Raw genomic sequence first — 17,671 nt, 5'->3', positions numbered from 1 at the left:
TAACAGAACATAAAATACTACAACCTCACTATGCAGCGTAAGCCACTGCACACTCCCATGAGTATAATGTGGCTGCAGGTATGGCAGTAAAAAATAAAACAAAAATTTAAAAAATTACAAAAAGTTGCTAGCAGATAAGATGATTATGTGTATAATTCAGAAGATTACTTCTTGGGGTAAAGCTGGGTCAACAATCTCTTTGTATTAAGACAGGTCCTCTTCTGAGAGTACCTCAGTTGCAGCACGTTCTAAAAGCATTAACATTGCAAAAGCAGTACAAAGTGGTACGCTGCAGATGGTCTCAGTTTCTGCTACTATTGTTTTCAATTTTCTAGCAGATCTCTCAAATACTGGAGTTCTGATTAACTTTGGACTGCCAGGAGATGAATACTACTAGTCTTAGTAGTTCATAGTATTGCTTACCAAACTTGCCTCTAATATACTATTAAAAATAAATAAATAAAAAATGGGAAGAAGAAAAAAGAAAAAAAGGCTTAAAACAAAACACAACAAAAAACACCAACTCTCCTTACCTTGCTGGAGGCACATCAATATTTGAAGAAACAACCTTGCGCTTCTGTTCCAGAAGGCAAACCGAACGAGTGTTTTCCTTTTCATACTCATGAGCTCTGTTTGGTTTTTTGGTCTCTGCTGTTTTTAAATCTTCCTCCTTTGTGGTGAACAGGAGAAACTGTTGGTCTGGCAGTTTTTGACTGATGTCACTTTTTACATCCTCCTGTTGAAATGCAGGGAAGGTCATTTCACGCTTGATGCTGGCTGCCTGTAAAATTGAAAGCAATTATTCAATTTTCCTCTAATTCTCCTAAAATGGGGGGAGGGGAGGGGGGGAACCCAATACCCACAGGCATTTATTTCTAATTAGTTCTTTGAATCAGAGAATACCATTTCTTTGCCCTTCAAAAATTCTGAAACTGCCATTAATTTCTCAACAGTGTTGGAGAAAATAAGCAATTCTTGTCCATTTGATAAAGCAGTTACCTCTTAATGTTAAATCAAAAACATATTTAAATTGGAATATCGGAAACTGCAGTCTGTACAACATATATTTAATGTACACACACACATCTGCACTGCATAATTATTAAAAGAAATCCTAGTTGTCCTCCTCCTAAAATTCCAGGTGAGAAGTCAGAATTTATCCAAATAAAAGGCAACCAAGAAATTGAAGCGCTTCTGACAACAACTTACTGGATTCTTTAACAGCTGTATTTGTAAATGATGGTTTCTCCAGGAGCAGAATAATAATAATTCACTATGATCCAACTCAGCTGCTAGAAGGCAAAGGGGAGCAAGCGATACCAGCAGGATCTCTGTGAGGAGCCCATCAAGCAATAAGAAGCACGGCCACACACAGGAGCAATGTCAGGCTGTCCCTTTGGCTGCCAGCACTTCCCAGATCTTTAGGTCTGCTGCTTCCCATAAGCAACGACTCCCTAAGCAAATAAGTATCTTATAAACTACCTCTCTGGAATACAATGTGTTGGTGTTTATACAGCAAATGATTGCAGGGTTGCAGTGAAGAGCAGGGAAAGCCAACGGAACCAAGCCACTCCATCTTCTAAGCAAGAAAAACAAAGCTCAGGACCTAGATTTCCTTCTGAAACGCCACTCTCTCACCGGCCGTGCTTCCTCAGCTTCACAAGGCAGACCTACCTCACAGGCTGTTGAGAGCCTCTCGTTCTGCCACACATCTGGCCAAGCTCCTCCAGCCCCTCAGCCTGATAAGGTTCCTCAGGTCCCTGCCTACCAGGAGCATCTGCTAATGGTTTATTTCAAGTTATCTGTGCTTTTCAGATGAGCAGCTTTAACTGTGAACTTGCCAAAAAGTCCAGAAGATGCACCAGGGAGGCAACCCTTGCACCCAACCCAAGCAGCCAGGCAAAATATAGCCCAGCAAAACGGCCGCTTGTCCCACCTTGAGTAGAGGTACTTCCACACCACCTCGGAGAAATCCAGACACCATCTAGGACTTGGTAACTGGATTTTTAGATGCTTGTAAATTACTCCTGAACTTTACAGTGGAGAAATCTACAATGCGTCACCCTCTGATAACAACAGCACCAAGAAACTGAAAATCTTATGTAAATTCTTCCCTCACTTCTCCTTTTCATCGTCCAAAAAAATTTACATCAATGTATGTGTGCATATATTTATGCATAAAAATCTATAAAAAATATATTCCTCTCTTCACAGATCTTCCTGTCTATAGCTTTCATACCTCAGCAGATATAAAAAAGGATTCAAGCAATCTTAAGTTCACAGGAAAGACAATCTTGCCAAGGTAATTTTGCTTTGTCCAGTAAAATATGCAACATTGCTAACACATAAATATTTAGAACAGATTACTTAATTGTCTTATTCTACTGTTCCCATGGAAGGGCTTCTTTTAGCAGTTGTTTCAAGAACAAAACTAGAATTGTTACTTTATGAATGTAAATAGTAGAAAGAATTAGTCATTTTACACTTCTTCACACACAAACAGATGACACATTACCAAAAAAATCTTCCTGGAAGACAAAACAGTCAGCATGTGATCACAAAGAATTAAGACAAGACATATAAACAACATAAATTTAATTCTGATTTAATGATATTTAAAAAAAAAACCCTTAGATTTACAATAAGCTTTTTATTGAGTGAGGATCTCAACAGATACTGAGTTGCCTTCAATTTTCACCAACATTGACGCAGAAGTGATGCACTAAAGCAAATAAAAATAATTTTTAAAAAGTCTGAAAACAGCCAAGTTCCTATATCCAGCTGCTAGAAATTATATAATGCCAAACACAGGTGTATATGTAAGACTTGAATTTCATCCTTTCCATTGCCATATGGTCTTCCATTGCATGACCACATACCTTTTCCTTCCTCCCCAAGATTTCCACCTCATCCGGTGCAGAGGACAGTGCTGTGCAGGGCGAGAGCAGTTACACCCACTGTGCACAGCAGAGTGCTGGCGTGCACATGTACGAGGCAGGACCCAGCACCCTCCTCCTTGCTCTGCACAGCCTTTAAAGAAAGCACGAAGAGCACAGGAGAGATGCAACCTCCCTCCTTCCCTACTCTCCAATACCAGACTGAACATGGTATTCATCAGGATGGCTTTAATTTTTTGTAACCCAATAAATCCTTGATTTTAACAAAGAAAAAAATCATTGATTTATGGAACTGTAATATTTTACTCCATTTCAGCAAGCATAGTGTGCCGTACATGATTAAGTTTCTTTACAGACCTAAACAGTTACAATAAAAAAGGTTGCAGACTCAGACTACAGCTGTACAAATAAACCCTAAAACTTAAAAAGCAGAATACTTTTACTGTGATACCAGATAATCTATTCATAGATATCAAAATTATTCACATCCACTTCAAATATATTCAAATAACAACTTAGTTTTTACATGTTGACATGCCATAATTAATAGCTGACCCCATGCAAGCATATGGAAGTGAGGACTGACAAAAAACATACAAGCAAGTGCTCAAGTTGCAGACCTGCTGCCAAGCAGTTCAGGTCCTTTGGCTAAATGACCAGAAACAGCAGAAGACCAAATCCAATGCTTAGACCAACTCTCTTTCTCCTCTCCTTCAGTTTTCAACAGATGTTTGGAAATATTAACCTCCTAAATGTTCCCTTGAGATCAACTGCAGAAAAAGAACCTTTTCTGCTTTAAAAGCAGGTGGTCATGAGGGAAAGCCAAGAATTTCCCTTGGTGGCCACTCTCTGGTAGCTTTCTCCTGCTCCACAGGCAGTTTTTTCTGCTTTAATTGATCCATGTCTATGGCAGCCATTTCCACTTGATACACCTGCCCTATCTGGAAGGGTACAGGGTCTTTTGCTGGAAATCCAACCACTTACACAGGCAGCCATCGATGTCAGGAGTGCAGAGGGCCACAGTCACTCCACTTAGTAGGTTCCTTGCTTTGTGCCAAACACATTGATTAACCACCAGGACACCCCTGTTTTAAAGCTCTGCTTCACCATCTCTCGCATTTTGGAGATATCAAGAACAATTTCCAATATATCTTTCCAGATAGGTTAACTTTTTTGTCATATCTTATCAGGAACTTTCCCCCCCACCCCCCATAGATGCTTTTTTTTCTTTTTTTCTTTTAACCACTTTGAGACTTGTGGTGGTCCTCTAAGTCCATAACACATTTCGGCAAAAAATTCATGGAAGGTCTAGTCCAAGCAGACCCAGCCGGCCTTGCAGCTGGCCAGATGTTAACACCATAAACTCAATTTATTTCAGCTTACTTCCAATACTTTGTATTTCCCTCTCCTTAGCTGGTCTCAAACTCCATGATTACATCGCTCCCTAATGGTTTGCCCTTCCTTGTCATCATACCTCTGTTAGTTGCCACTTTACTGCCTCCAGTACTAACTGCTGATAAAAACTTAAACTTTTTTTCCATACACTTGATTAATTATCATTCATACAAGCCATTTTGTAATAGGCTAACTTTTTCCATGCAACTCATTGCATATTTTCACCCTTAAGCCATGAGCCACCTTCAGCGTAATTTCAACCAAGTCCTTTGCAGCCTGGCCTCAGGCAACCAACATCACTTGGAAGTTTAGTCACTGAAACAGGAGTTATAATTTTATTAATGCAAATTTTAAAGAATAGCTTTGCTTCTGTCTGCAGTTACCCTTACCTGCCTTTGGCAACTCCCCTCCCATCACCACTGGGCAAGGGAAACTTTTGATGTGCCACTGCTTGGAAGTGACAGATCAGTACTACGTACACCTTCCTCACGAAAGTCAGCTCTTTGCACAGCCCCACAGTTGGGGTCTGGTCTCGCTTTACTCCTTCCACTGCCTTGCAGCAAGCACTGGTCTTCCCATTAACTCTCCTCTGAGTTTTCAGCACCTAATAACACAACCATTTCCACAAACTTCTTCAAAGGCATGAGATGGGTCACAGAATGTTCTTTCCTTGCTGATTTTTCAGTATTTTAACTTGCCGAGCGCAGCAGCACGGTGCTGTGGCAGCCCTACTCTGGCGGACCAAGACAGGTGCCACTTAAACCAGAGAGTTTGGTAGCCTTCCTGCAAAAACTAGAATCAGTATCTTGCTTTTGTTTCCAAGCATAAACTATTAAACAAAAAAAGCAAAGTGTTTTAATTTCTGTTTTGAAGTTGTCAAGGCAATGGTATATATTTAGGTTGAGGGGTTTACTTTCAAGCCAAAGCTCTTGTTTGATTCATTATTATTATTATTATTATTATTAAAGTGATGAAGTTTAATACTCCATGCAACAGCTAAATTATTACCACAGTTAATATTTTCAGCAGTATATTAATAATTTTTCATTGCAAAAGCCATCTTAACCTGCCTATAGAAACTTGTGTATTTGGTGGCATCTTGTCATAACCAAGTTGCTAATTCTCAACTCCACATGGCCCAATCAAGACCATGCATTGCAATGGAAGTCTTGCCCAAATTAAAGCATGCTTAACATCAGTGCAAATTTTGAGGAATTCAGAGGAATAATTCTTTCTATAGAGGATGTGCAGACTGCAGTTTTTCAACAGCTTAGGCCTTAACTTATCTGCAGTCAATTCTTGTTATGCCCAAAACCACATCCTGTTAAGATGCTCACACTGCAGTCAAACTTCAGTCTTCTCCAATTTCAGTTGGAATTTCATCTTGAATTTTGCCCTGAATGGCAGAAAAATTATTGATCAGACAGCTCAAGTATTGAACGACCTAGTCAAAAATCAGCAAACTCTAGAATAGATAGACCTATCACATTTATATGTAAATGCATAGACTTATGTTTGACAGACTATATATGTCATCTCTTGAGTACAACCTGACTGGGCTTTAGCATCTTCTCTTGCTTCTGGTGCTTAAAAACTGAAATTACTTATTTTTAAGCAGTTTGCTAGCGTTTAACAGGCATTAAGATGTCTGTTTCCTATACAATGGAAAGTATTAAACTCTCAAGAATATTAACATCATTTACCTGTATGTGACCCTAATGCATAAAAATGTGCCTTCAAATGTAAAAACTGAATCCCACCTATGTTCTTTCATATTCCCTATATTTTTGTGCAGCACCTGTGGATCCAGGTGGGCACACCAGGAACACAGATCTCATTTTTAACAGGCTTTGTGAGGGTCTACACAGACAGATGGCAACAGAAAAAAAACCTGAAAGAATTGCCATGCCACATACCTTGCCTACTTTGCTGACTGTTTTATAAACAACTCAGGGGCTGGTTTACCGATGAGAAGTCGGGCAGTGGATGTGATGGAAGTACACAAGCAAAGAGCAGCTGCCCAGCACAGAGCGTCGCTGCGACTGAAGCAGAACTGCCTCCAACCCTGTGACTCAACCCAGCATCTCCAGTGAAGCTATGCTGATTTACAGCAGGTGAGGAAGATCTGGCCATACATGTGATGGCATCTGCCTGCCAAGAAGCAGGTAAGCAAACAGGCGAGGCTTGTGTCATGCTCTTGGGCAGGACGGCAGTGAGCCCAGCAGGCTCCCCTGATCTTCTGGGGGCCACTGGCTAACTCCTATTTCTGCTCACATTGTCTACTGGGATTCTGGAAGGACTTAGATATCTGAGCAAGTCCCCTCCATGCAGTTTGAATCCTAGAGGCCTGGATAAATTAATCTTGCAACTATGGCCTATTTTGTACTATTATACTTTGTTCATAGATGAAAAGCTCATTCTACAACAGCAGCAATAAAAGTACCTCTAAACCCACTAAAAATATTTTACGAGGGTGGAAGGAAGTATCTGTACAAAAGCTGACTGCATCCAAAACTCCCTATTTAAAAAACCCAAACACCAGCAGGAATAAACTTCGGAAAACTAGCTGCTTAAAAACCCCCACTTTATCTTAATAATTCTGATGCCACTGCTATGTTCCCATTTTTGTACAAACTTCCTTTTCTCCCTTAACTTGTAAAGCTATACTTCCTTTACTTCAGCTGCAGGCTACCATAACTGGACTTAACCCCAGTGTCACTTCATTCCAAAACCAAGACCACTCACAAGCCACACTGGCTGCTTTCCAGGTTGGGGGGAGGCAGGAGAGGGGGGAACATGCTAATTAAAATACACATTAAAAAAACCCACCACCACCACAACAGTCACCCAACACAACGCTCCAATTCTGGATATATTTGCACTGTCAATAGATAAATAATTTTAACTTAATTGTGAATCCTAGCCTTATGTACAATATTAACACTATATAGCTGTTAAAAAGAACACAGTTAAGATGGAAATCAAAAATCCTCATCCTGATCTACTATGTAATCAGTTGGTCTAATTCTATCACAAAGCTCTTTTGATTAAACATCAATTAAAACCCACCAACAGCTACAAGACAGTTTAGCACCAGCCAACCTGATGTATAACTCTTGTTTTTTATAAACAGTTTTTTCATTCTGACTTTGTGACCATCTCTTTCTGTTTTCTGGAATAGATGTAAGCATGCCAAGTGTTAGGGACAGCCAATAAAAGTTCCATCTGGTAAGAAGACAAAAGTCACAGGATTTTTTTTTTTAAACAAGGCTTTGGCAACATTTTTTATCCGCTACAGAACAAATAGGCAGCTCAATGAGCAAAGTGAAAGAAGGAATCAATATATTTCAGCTTAGTATATTAATGGAAAACAATAATGAAATGGATATATTTAACATGATATACATTTTAAAAGTTCAGCCAAAACATGAGCTCAGTAACTGCAAGACTGTTTTCAGGCCAGCCTGAACAGCTAGGCTATGCTCTAGGGACAAGGATAAGCCACTACTTTTCTGAACAAGAAAGAAATTGGGAGTAAATTCACAGCAAAATACAACAATCAGCAATGAGAAACACCAAACTTACTACCAAGGTAACACCATGCAAGTAAAAAAATATTTAAATTAAAACCCAGAAGGACAAAGGTTTTGGTTTAGTCATACTGCTTTGTACAGTACTTCCAGTTCAAGTTCCTGTAATAGAGATTTTTATGTAAAAAGACTCTAATTTTTGCCATCCCAAAACAGCATCCTCTCTGAAAGGGAAGAATGCATTGAATTTCACCAGAAATCTCTATTCATACTGGAAGACAAAGAGAAAAGACAAATTCTCATAATGATGCTTGGAAATAATCTGCCATGAATTTCAATGTATTATTACATTTTCGAGTATACTTTGCATTTAATTACTCACTTTACCAGTGGTTGCTCATTACACATAAACCATGTCAATCTAATCACTCTAAGCATTTGTAAACTGCTGTTCCTCTGTAACAATACAGAAGATAATGCATTTTAAGGTCACTGTAAGTGCTCTTTACAATATATAGTATGCATTAATGTATAGTAATGTAGTATTATTAATTTTCAACAAGGGTGGGACAAAGTCCTATCTTCACAATTTGACTGAATATACAAACCATCCACAGAATATGTTTTCTAAATATTAAAATACAAATCTAAACATTTTTGTTATCTGGATTCACAATATGGTGTTAGGCAGTAAAGAACTGGAGTCAGCAAGAAGTTTCTACCCTTTCACCATCATATGTACACCAGTTCTTGTCTGGCTAAATACAACTCATCTACAGAAACCACGCACCCCAGCAGCAGCCTAAGGTGTTTCTGAATTATACAGCATCTACCCAGATGAATGACAGAAACTTTCACTCCCACATTTGAAATTCAGTACCCATCCAGGTACCTGTTGTATCTAAAATGAAACAATAACTAACCTCTGACTTCTGAAATTCTGCACTAACTGGCACAAGAAGTATAGATGTCATTAAAATTAGACAGAGAGGTGTTACCAAGATTACAGGCGGAGACAGTGAGGAACACTGGGAATCCATGGCCCTTCCCCTACATGATTTTCAGGTCTAAACAAAAAGGATTCAGAGTTACCTGAGCCTTTTTCTTTCTACCACATGAACAAAGGGATCAAGATGTAGAAGTATGGCAGCTTCCTTTCCCATCCCATTCACAGCCATAGGAAGTTCCTTACAGAAAAGTATGGGACATGACTTCTAAGATAATCAGACACTAATTAGTAACAATTACCAAATATTAATACTAATTGTAGAATGTGTGCATCTTCCAGATTTGCTTGTAATGTTTAAGTCTCCAAGAAGCTGAAAGACAGGGACAAGGAGCAGAATGAAATCCCCACAGTCCAGGAGGAAACAGTCACCTGCCGCCCCGCTAGACATAGGTGGAACCAGATGGGATCCACCTGGGGGTACTCAAGGGAGCTGGTGGAAGAGCTTGCAAGCCACTCTCCATCATTTATCAATGGACTGGCTAACTGGGGAGGTCCCAGAAGACTGGACGTTAGCCAATGTGACACCCATCAGCAAGAAGGGCAGGAAGGAAGATCCAGGGAACTACAGACATGTCAGCCTGACCTCGCTGCTGGGGAAGGTCATGGAGCAGAACATTCTGAGCGGCACATGCAGGACAGCTAGGGGATCAGGCCCAACCAGTATGTGTTTATGAAACACAGGTCCTGCTTGATGAACCTGATCTCCTCCTATCACAGGATGACCTGCCTAGCAGATGAGGGAAAGGCTCTCGATGTTGCCTGCCTGAGAAACTGGCTACTCATGGCTTGGATGGGTGCGCTCCATGCTGGGTTAAAAGCTGGCTGGATGGCTGAGCCCGAAAAGGAGTGGGGAATGGAGTTACACCCAGCTGGTGGCTGGTCACAAGTGGTGTTCCCCAGGGCTCAGTATTGGGGCCGGTTCTGTTTAATGTCGTCATCGACGATCTGGAAGAGGGTATTGAGTGCACCCTCAGTAAGTTTGCAGATGACAACCAAGGTAGGTGGGAGTGTTGATCTGATTGAGGATAGGAAGGGTCTACAGACGGATCTGGAAAGGCTGGACAGATGGGCCAAGGCCAATTATATGAGGCTCAACAAAGAGAAGTGCCAGGTCCTGCACTTGGGTCACAACAGCCCCAGGCAGCGCTACAGGCTTGGGGCAGAGCTGCTGGGAAGCTGCCAGGGGGAAAATGACCTGGGGGTGATGGTAAACAGCTGGCTGAACATGGGCCAGCAGTGTGCCCAGGTGGCCAAGAAGGCCAACAGCATCCTGGCTTGTATCTGCAATAGTGTGGCCAGCAGGACTAGGGCAGCAGCCATCCCCCTGTACTCTGCATCGGCAAGGCTGCACCCTGAATGCTGTGTTCATGTTTGGGCCCCTCACTACAATACAGACGGACATTGAGGGGCTGGAGCACAAGGCTTATGAGGAGCAGCTGAGGGAACTGGGGGTGTTTAGCCTGGACAAAAGGAGGCTGAGGGGGGACCTTATAGCTGTCTGCAACTACCTGACAGGAGGCTGTAGGCAGATGGGGGTTGGTCTCTTTTCCCAGATAACAAGCAACAGGACAAGAAGAAATGGTCTCAAGCTGTGCCAGGAGAGGTTTAGATTGGATATTAGAAAAAAATTCTTCACTGAAAGGGTGGTCAAGCATTGGAACAGGCTGCCCAGGAACGTGGTGGAATCATTAAGTGTTTAAAAAACATGTAGATGTGGTATTAGGGACATGGTTTAGTGGTAGACTCAGTAGTCCTGAGTTAGCGATTGGACCTCATGATCTTAAAGGTCTTTTCCAACCCAAATAATTTTATGAAATAACACTGTGCTCTCCATTCTGTATATGCTGGGCATGCAAATGGATGACTTGCAGTCACTATTCTGCAAACCTGGCTAGCTGCCTTCAAGTGGATGGCAGCCCCCAGCCACGGCATCTCTGGAAGGATCTCAGCAGGTCTTTCAGCCCTGTTTTCCTTTTTTTTTTTTTTAAATAAAACAAGCCCCTGAGAAACACATTGCCTCTAAACATCTTAAAATTAAGAAGCTAGCTTGGAAAGCCTTAAACAGAAGGGAAGCGGAGGATCACAACTGCAAAAAACAGGTTCATGTTTCATTTAACAGTCCTGTTGCTGCACTTCAAGCTTTGCTAAACACGCTCTCCACTGAGTGCCTGGGTACTCTACCAAGCTAAAAACAACTTGGCTGGCCAGGAATGGGCAGCCATAATTTACTTCCCAATTACTGGTTTCACAAACAATGAGTTTAAAATGAACTAAACCAATTACCTACCGCATCTTCTCGCAGCAACGTACATGCCTGGCCATGCAAGCAGGAAGCGTGCCTCCCAGGCAGTAGGTTCCCTGCAGTGAAAGCAGCACGAGCAGCGCCCAGTACTGCTGGAGCAAACTGTGGCCATGCACAGGACCAGAGAGGGACTAGAAACATGTGCCCTGGGCTGGCCAAGGAGCACTGAAGGACAGAAGACATGATACACCCAGGTCTTGCTGGCCGCCTCTGGGAAAGTTTTTAAAAAAACTTAAATAAAACCAAGCATGCTCATGTGGAGTAGCAGGGAAGTTCAAACAAACTTTTTTGTTCTTATTTCTGTTACATGTAATTACAAGCCGTAATTAGTGAGCGCCATCAAATCAGGTGTTCTTACTGCATTGGCTGAAGCTCTCAAACCTCCTGTCATGGTATTTTCTATGGTATGCCTATGAACATCTGTTTTCTCTAAAATGGTGATTTTTCCTACTTGTAAGAGATGTAAAGAGGGTCCTAGAAGCCTGTGGCAAAGTATCTACTGTCTTTGCTGTCCGCAATTTTGATTCTGTCTACGTTCAAAAGCTGTACGTGACAGCTTAAGTTTTCAGTAGCTTCATACAGCCTTGTGTATGGACTGTCTTATGGACAGAAATATCCATCTGGCCTTTATTTCCAAATTTCACACGCAAATAAAAAATCTTTCGTTTCAACTATTTCAAGGCCACTGCTGAAGATGTATGAGAAGCTCCACTTGTTTCTCTTTTCACTTGCTGGTGGTTTGGGATCAGTAAGGATGGCAGCAGTTCAAAGCAGAAGGGAGAAACACCATCACTTCTTCTATCACCTAATTCAGGATGAAGCAAAAATCAGGCCATACAAGAGGCAGTGGGGAACTCCCCACACTTAGCAGAAGATGGTGGAAAGGCTGCCTCACTGCTCCTCAGTAAGAAACCCTTGTTGTGTTCACCTGCACTTGAAAGCCTTCCTCCTCTGTCTGGATAGACACACATAGCGGAGTATGTCTAGTGAAAAGAAAAACAGATGAGCTTTATTTTCAAGATCTCTTGCAAATAAATAAGGTACAGAGATGTGTGAGATTTCTAAGGGTGAAAACGACTGTCTGACTTTTGAAGCAGCCTGCCAAGATGAGATGCTGCAGATCCCAGATTAGTTAAAAGGGTATGGAAATATAATCCATTTGCCTTAACATCCTGGAAATAAAGACACTTTCCTCTTCTTTTGTTTGTTTGTTTAAATAATGGGTTTTCAGTGAAATTAAACCAAGGTAGTTCACAGACACATCCACCTGTTGTAACTTCTGAATGAAATAGGTGCTGTGAATGAAAGCTTCAAGGGCCAGTGCTGATCCCTGAAGCTGAGACCCTGCAGAAGATATTATAAGATCAGAATTAAGCATACATCCTTATCTCCTCTAACTTATCTTGAGCCTTCAGAAGAGATGAACAAGCAAGGAGTGTTGCCCCCACTTAAGAGATTCTCTCAAATCTATGTTCAGCTCCAGAAACAACATTTAGCAGTTTTCCTGTTCAGAGTGGGAGAGGTGCCAAAAGGGAGTTTATTTTTGGGTCTGACTATGCAGAGAAGTAGTATCACAGAGTTTCATCTCATTATCCCTGGAAGCAATGGAACAACACTGGTAGAAACCCGCAGAAGCCAAACGTGACTGTTTCTTCCTCAGCCACTCCAGAAACCAGCCCTCTATCAAACCGCTTTTGATGGATTTGATTAACGATGCAATGATGTCTCACGGGAGAAGAGCCTTCACAAAGAGCCTGAAGCACAATCAAGCCCAGATAAGTACAGCCCAGCCAAACAGCTGCTGTCCTCTAAAGGAGGTAGGCTTGCTCCCTTTCTCACCCTCCTTTTCCTCCCGATGCATGCCCTAATTATATCATCCTGTCTTTTCCTCTGCACCATCAAGATGCTTGACAAGCCCTTCCCCAAGTCACCTTAACTTACTGAAGTTACATAGTGTACACTCTCTGCTGCATGTGTTTCCTGCTGTTCCAGCAGTCCGCAAAACCACACAATGAATTCTGGCGCAAGCCCAAGGTAGCTAGTGCATGGCTGGAAGCCGGAGGAAGGACAGAGAGAGGAGTGCTTTACCCTTTTTGGAACTAGTGAAACATTAAGTCACCTCACCATGGCTCCACAAACTCCGTCTGGTTTTACCCAGTGCCTGGGCACAAAGCATATTGTGCTGCAAAGACTGCTGCTCCTGCAGAGGGACATACCAGCATGGCAAGAGAAACACCTGCAAGGCCAACCAACCACTTCTCTCCTGCTGAGAAAGTAAGGACAATTGTCTAGAACAGTGGTGGCCATGCATGTTGAAGAAAAGTATCACTGTAAATGCTTAGCAACCACTAGGTTCACCCTTATTAATTTTTCTGCTTTTTCCATATAGTTCTGTAAGCTAGATGAGAACCACTTTCCATGGCCTTATGAACCACAAGCTGCAGAGGAACCACCACTAATCTAGACCTAAAAGCAGCAAGAACTGCCTCACAGCATTCTCTTTAGAAGTATTTTAAAGCAGAAAAATCAGATTTTTTTTTCCCTTTGGCAGTACTTACATTTGTCACAATTACATCAAAGGAAGAGACTTGTTGAGAAATAGAAGGTCAAAAGCACTGTTGATCCAAAGAGAGTTCTTTCCACTATTTCAAAGGGATATGCATGTATACATAAAAGATCAGGCTGGCTCAAATGTTTAGCCGGCCAATTTTGCAAAGTCCAGTTTATAGAAGGTGATTGTACAATTTGTTCTCTATGTCAGTACGATGCAGGCATTAGCCACATCATCTGCTGAAGCACAACAAAAATATGTAAGTAACCATCCAGTCTTATGAATGCCTGTCCTAATTGCACTGCCCATCTAAAGTTCCAGTAACTTTTTATCCACTATGTTAGAAAAATACATGAAAGATGGTAAAACAATGAGCTATATGTCACACTTTAATATCTAATCATTGAGGCATTTTACCTTCCCTCTGACTCTGTGTCCAGTGATCATAAAGATCTTCTATAGTATGAAGCAATACTTAATTATTAGGACTGGTCTGGAAAGATTTTAAGACTAATGGATTCACCCTTGTGGTTACATAATTGGGCTGAAATCCCAAATCTGCTTAAACTAGCAGGACTTTTCCATCAACTTCACCTGAGCATTTTAAGGAAATTTGATTCTTTATGTTTTGCAAAACCACCAATAAAGATATCTGTATTTTTATCCAAAGTTCAAGCAACAGAAGTTGTTCAGTTTCCTGTCTTCATTAGTTTTGCTGTCAGACAACAAATACCACCCACACATGTACTTTTTAATACAATGAGACAAATGTCACCACAATCATTATTTGGGATTGGGAAAGTTTGGCAAGGTGGCAGAGCGGTGAAAGTGATCCCATCACTGATTGTTCAGCAACAGCAGTCACATTAAATTCCTACATGCTCTGTTCAGGAACATGCTACGGTGACAAATGTCAACACAAGTTCATGAAATTGAAGCTGATCACCATATATTCACTTTATATTTCCCTTTCAATTTTCACAAATTAAAAAAAATACTCGTAAGAATTTCTCTCTTAGCCTACTGTCCTTCCGTAGTCTTCGGGCTGGCCTCAAGCAGCAGGAATAGTCAAGCTACTCACTATTTTTAGAAAGCAGTAATCAAATAAATCACGTGAAAGTATTATAAAGCCAATGGACACTCCAATTCTGAGGGGGAGGGGGGGGAAAAAGACAAAAGAATCATTGCTCAATTCACAGCGGTATTTACAGAGCAGACACCAGCAAGGACCAGCATGTTCCCTACTGCCCAAGCACCAAAGCTCGCATCTTTGAAACTGGCACAGTCTGGGGCACAGATTTATCATACAGTCTGCTAAGATCTCTCTGGTGCTCTCATATCACTGGAATTTCTAATCTTGCAGCTGGGAAAACACAAGAGTAGGCCTCAAGGGTTCAAAACTGCAGGACCATTAGGCTTCTCCATAACCTTGGCACAGAAGCAAGACTGGAAGAGCACAGGGTCAGGAAAGGCACAGATGGTCCATGCGTCTGTACTTGTCATAGGGCACATTACAAATGTTAATTACCAGACCATGACAAGCCCTTTCTCAATACGTAGTTTCCAGATGAAAAAAAAAAAAAAAGAAAAAAAAAAAAGTCACTTCTGTCTTTAAGAAGGAGGGCCCAGGGAACTACATGCTGGTCAGCCTCAACTTGATTCCTAGGAACACGATGGAACAGCTAATCCTGCAACCTGTTTCCAGGCATGTGAAGGACAAGGAAAATCATTGTGAGCAGTCAGCATGGCTTCACCGAGAAGTCACACTTGGCTAGCCTGACGAGCTTCTAGGATGAAATGACTGGCCTGGCAGACTGCAGAAGAGCACTGGATATTCTCTATCAAGACTTCAGGAAGGCTTTTGAGGCCCTCTTTCATAACATTCTCATAGACAAGCTGCTGATGTATATGGGCTGTATGAGTAGGCACTGAGATAAGCTGGAAGCTGGCTGAACAGACAGACCCAGAGGGTGCTGATCAGCAGCACAAAGCCTAGTATGAGGCCAGTAAATGGTGATACACTCCAGGGGTCAATACTGGATCCAGTCCTGTTCAAGATCTTCATTATTGATCTGGATGATGGGGCAGAGTGCATGCCTAGCAAGTTTGCAGATGACACAAAACTGGAAGGAGTGGTTGATACACTAGTCATGCTGCCATCCTTGACAAGGGACCTTGACAGCCTAGAAAAATGAGCCAACAGGAACTTCATGAAGTTCACCAAGGGGAAATGTGAAGTCCTGCACCTGGGGAGGAAGAACCCCAGGCACCAGTACATGCTGGGGGCCACCCAGCTATAAAGCAGCTTGGCAGAAAAGGTCCTGGCATCATGGTAGACACCAAGTTGAACATGTGCCAGAAATGTACCCTTAGGGCAAAGAAGGTGAATGGTGGTGTCCTGGGCTGCACAGGACAAAGGATTGCCAGCAGGTGGAAGGAGGTGATACTGTCCCTCTGCTCAGCACTGGTGAGGCCATACCTGCAGTGCTGGGTCCAGTTCTGTGATCCCCAGTACAGAAGAGACAGGGACATACTGCAGACGGTCCAGCAAAGGGCCACCACAACGATTAAGGGACTAGAACACCTTCCTATAAGGAAAGACTGAGAGCTGGAACTGCTCAGCTTGGAGAAGAGAAGGTTCAGGGAGATCTTACAAATGTCTACAAATAGATGAACGGAGGGTACAAAGAGGATGGAGCAGGCTCTTTTCAGTGGAGCCCAGTGACAGGACCAGAGGCACCGGGTACACACTGAAACAGAGGTTCCCTCTGAACGTCAGGAGACATTTTTTCATTGTGAGGATGACTGAGTACTGGCACAGGTTGCCCAGGGAGGTTGTGAAGCCTCTCTCCTTGGAAACATTCAAAAGCCATCTGAACACAGTCCTAGGCAACTGGCTCAAAGTGGTCCTGCTTGAGCAGGAGAGGTGGACCAGATGGCATCCAGAGGTTACTTCCAACCTCAATGATTCTGTGATAAAGACTCATCAGCACCTCTCTATCCACCGGTACATACTGCATAACTGAAGGCAGACGACTGATCATTCTCAATTGAACTCATTCCAGACTGAAAAAAGTCTAGCAAATAAGAATCAAAACTGTTAGTGGCTCCACCTCCACCGTACCTCTTTATTTTCACATCGTTAACAGTTTTCTAATACAATTCCTTTTATGGGCAAAGTGGTTGTAGTTGGTCTGTGTCCCACAAACAACAAAAAAAGTACATAAAAAATCCTCAGCAAAGTACTCCCACTCATTCTTTATTATGGGAGAGTAGAGAAAAATTACCATCTTATAATCTCACCACCCCCAGCTCTGCCTCCAGTAACCCATACTATGTAAGCTTTTTTTTATTTTTAATAAGGAAGAAAACAAAAATATCCCAAGTCTAGTTGTGCAGTTTCCACACCAACTTCACTAGACAGGTTTTCACTCAATGACTGTAAGAAACTGAATGAAGTTTGAAATTTAAAAATCAGAAAGGTTTATATACCTCCCAAGAAATGGCTAGGCTGCTGGTGTTTACCTGCCTCTCTTATTTCACTCTTTAGTTGCTCCCCACTGTCCACCAGTATCCATTAATTATCCCTCTTGTTACTCCTCAACTTTGCAGAAGAGGGTAGAGCAGGATCATGCTTGTTCTGAGTTTGCCCACAGCCTAGCCTAACAGGTCCCTGCACCAAGATCAGAACATGAGATCTAATGTTCTAATAAACAGAAGTATTTATAGAAGTATCTTTAACATTATTAGTCTGAAAGGGAACATTTCAATTTACTTTTAGGTTAGCATGCAAGTTCCTAACGTGTCTTAGAGATCTCTCCACCACTAAGCAAATCTGGTATTTGAGGTCTGCATTTTGCAAACTGCCTGTTAAAGTATATTTGCACACACGTATGAAAGCTAAATTAAATAGCACTTCGCTAATCAAAGGGGAAAAAAAAAAAAGTTTGTTTTGCCCAAGATGGGCCTATAGTCCATTCAAACAAA

General features: G+C 41.8%; 1 protein-coding gene across 1 annotated transcript in view; it reads right to left on the bottom strand.

Annotated features, from left to right (window-relative positions):
• The window catches only part of ZNF704 (zinc finger protein 704), a 106,566-nt gene that overhangs the window by 75,521 nt on the left and 13,374 nt on the right, over window positions 1–17,671 (bottom strand). The window contains exon 2 of the mRNA XM_080380228.1: window positions 534–781. Coding sequence (XP_080236354.1) covers window positions 534–781 — 248 coding nt within the window. The remainder of the gene's footprint in view (window positions 1–533; window positions 782–17,671) is intronic.

This window comes from Falco punctatus (assembly GCF_963210335.1).
Source record: "Falco punctatus genome assembly, chromosome: 3".
Taxonomy (NCBI): domain Eukaryota; kingdom Metazoa; phylum Chordata; class Aves; order Falconiformes; family Falconidae; genus Falco; species Falco punctatus.
Note: the sequence above shows the minus strand (reverse complement) of the source record. Positions and strands in the feature narration are given on the sequence as shown.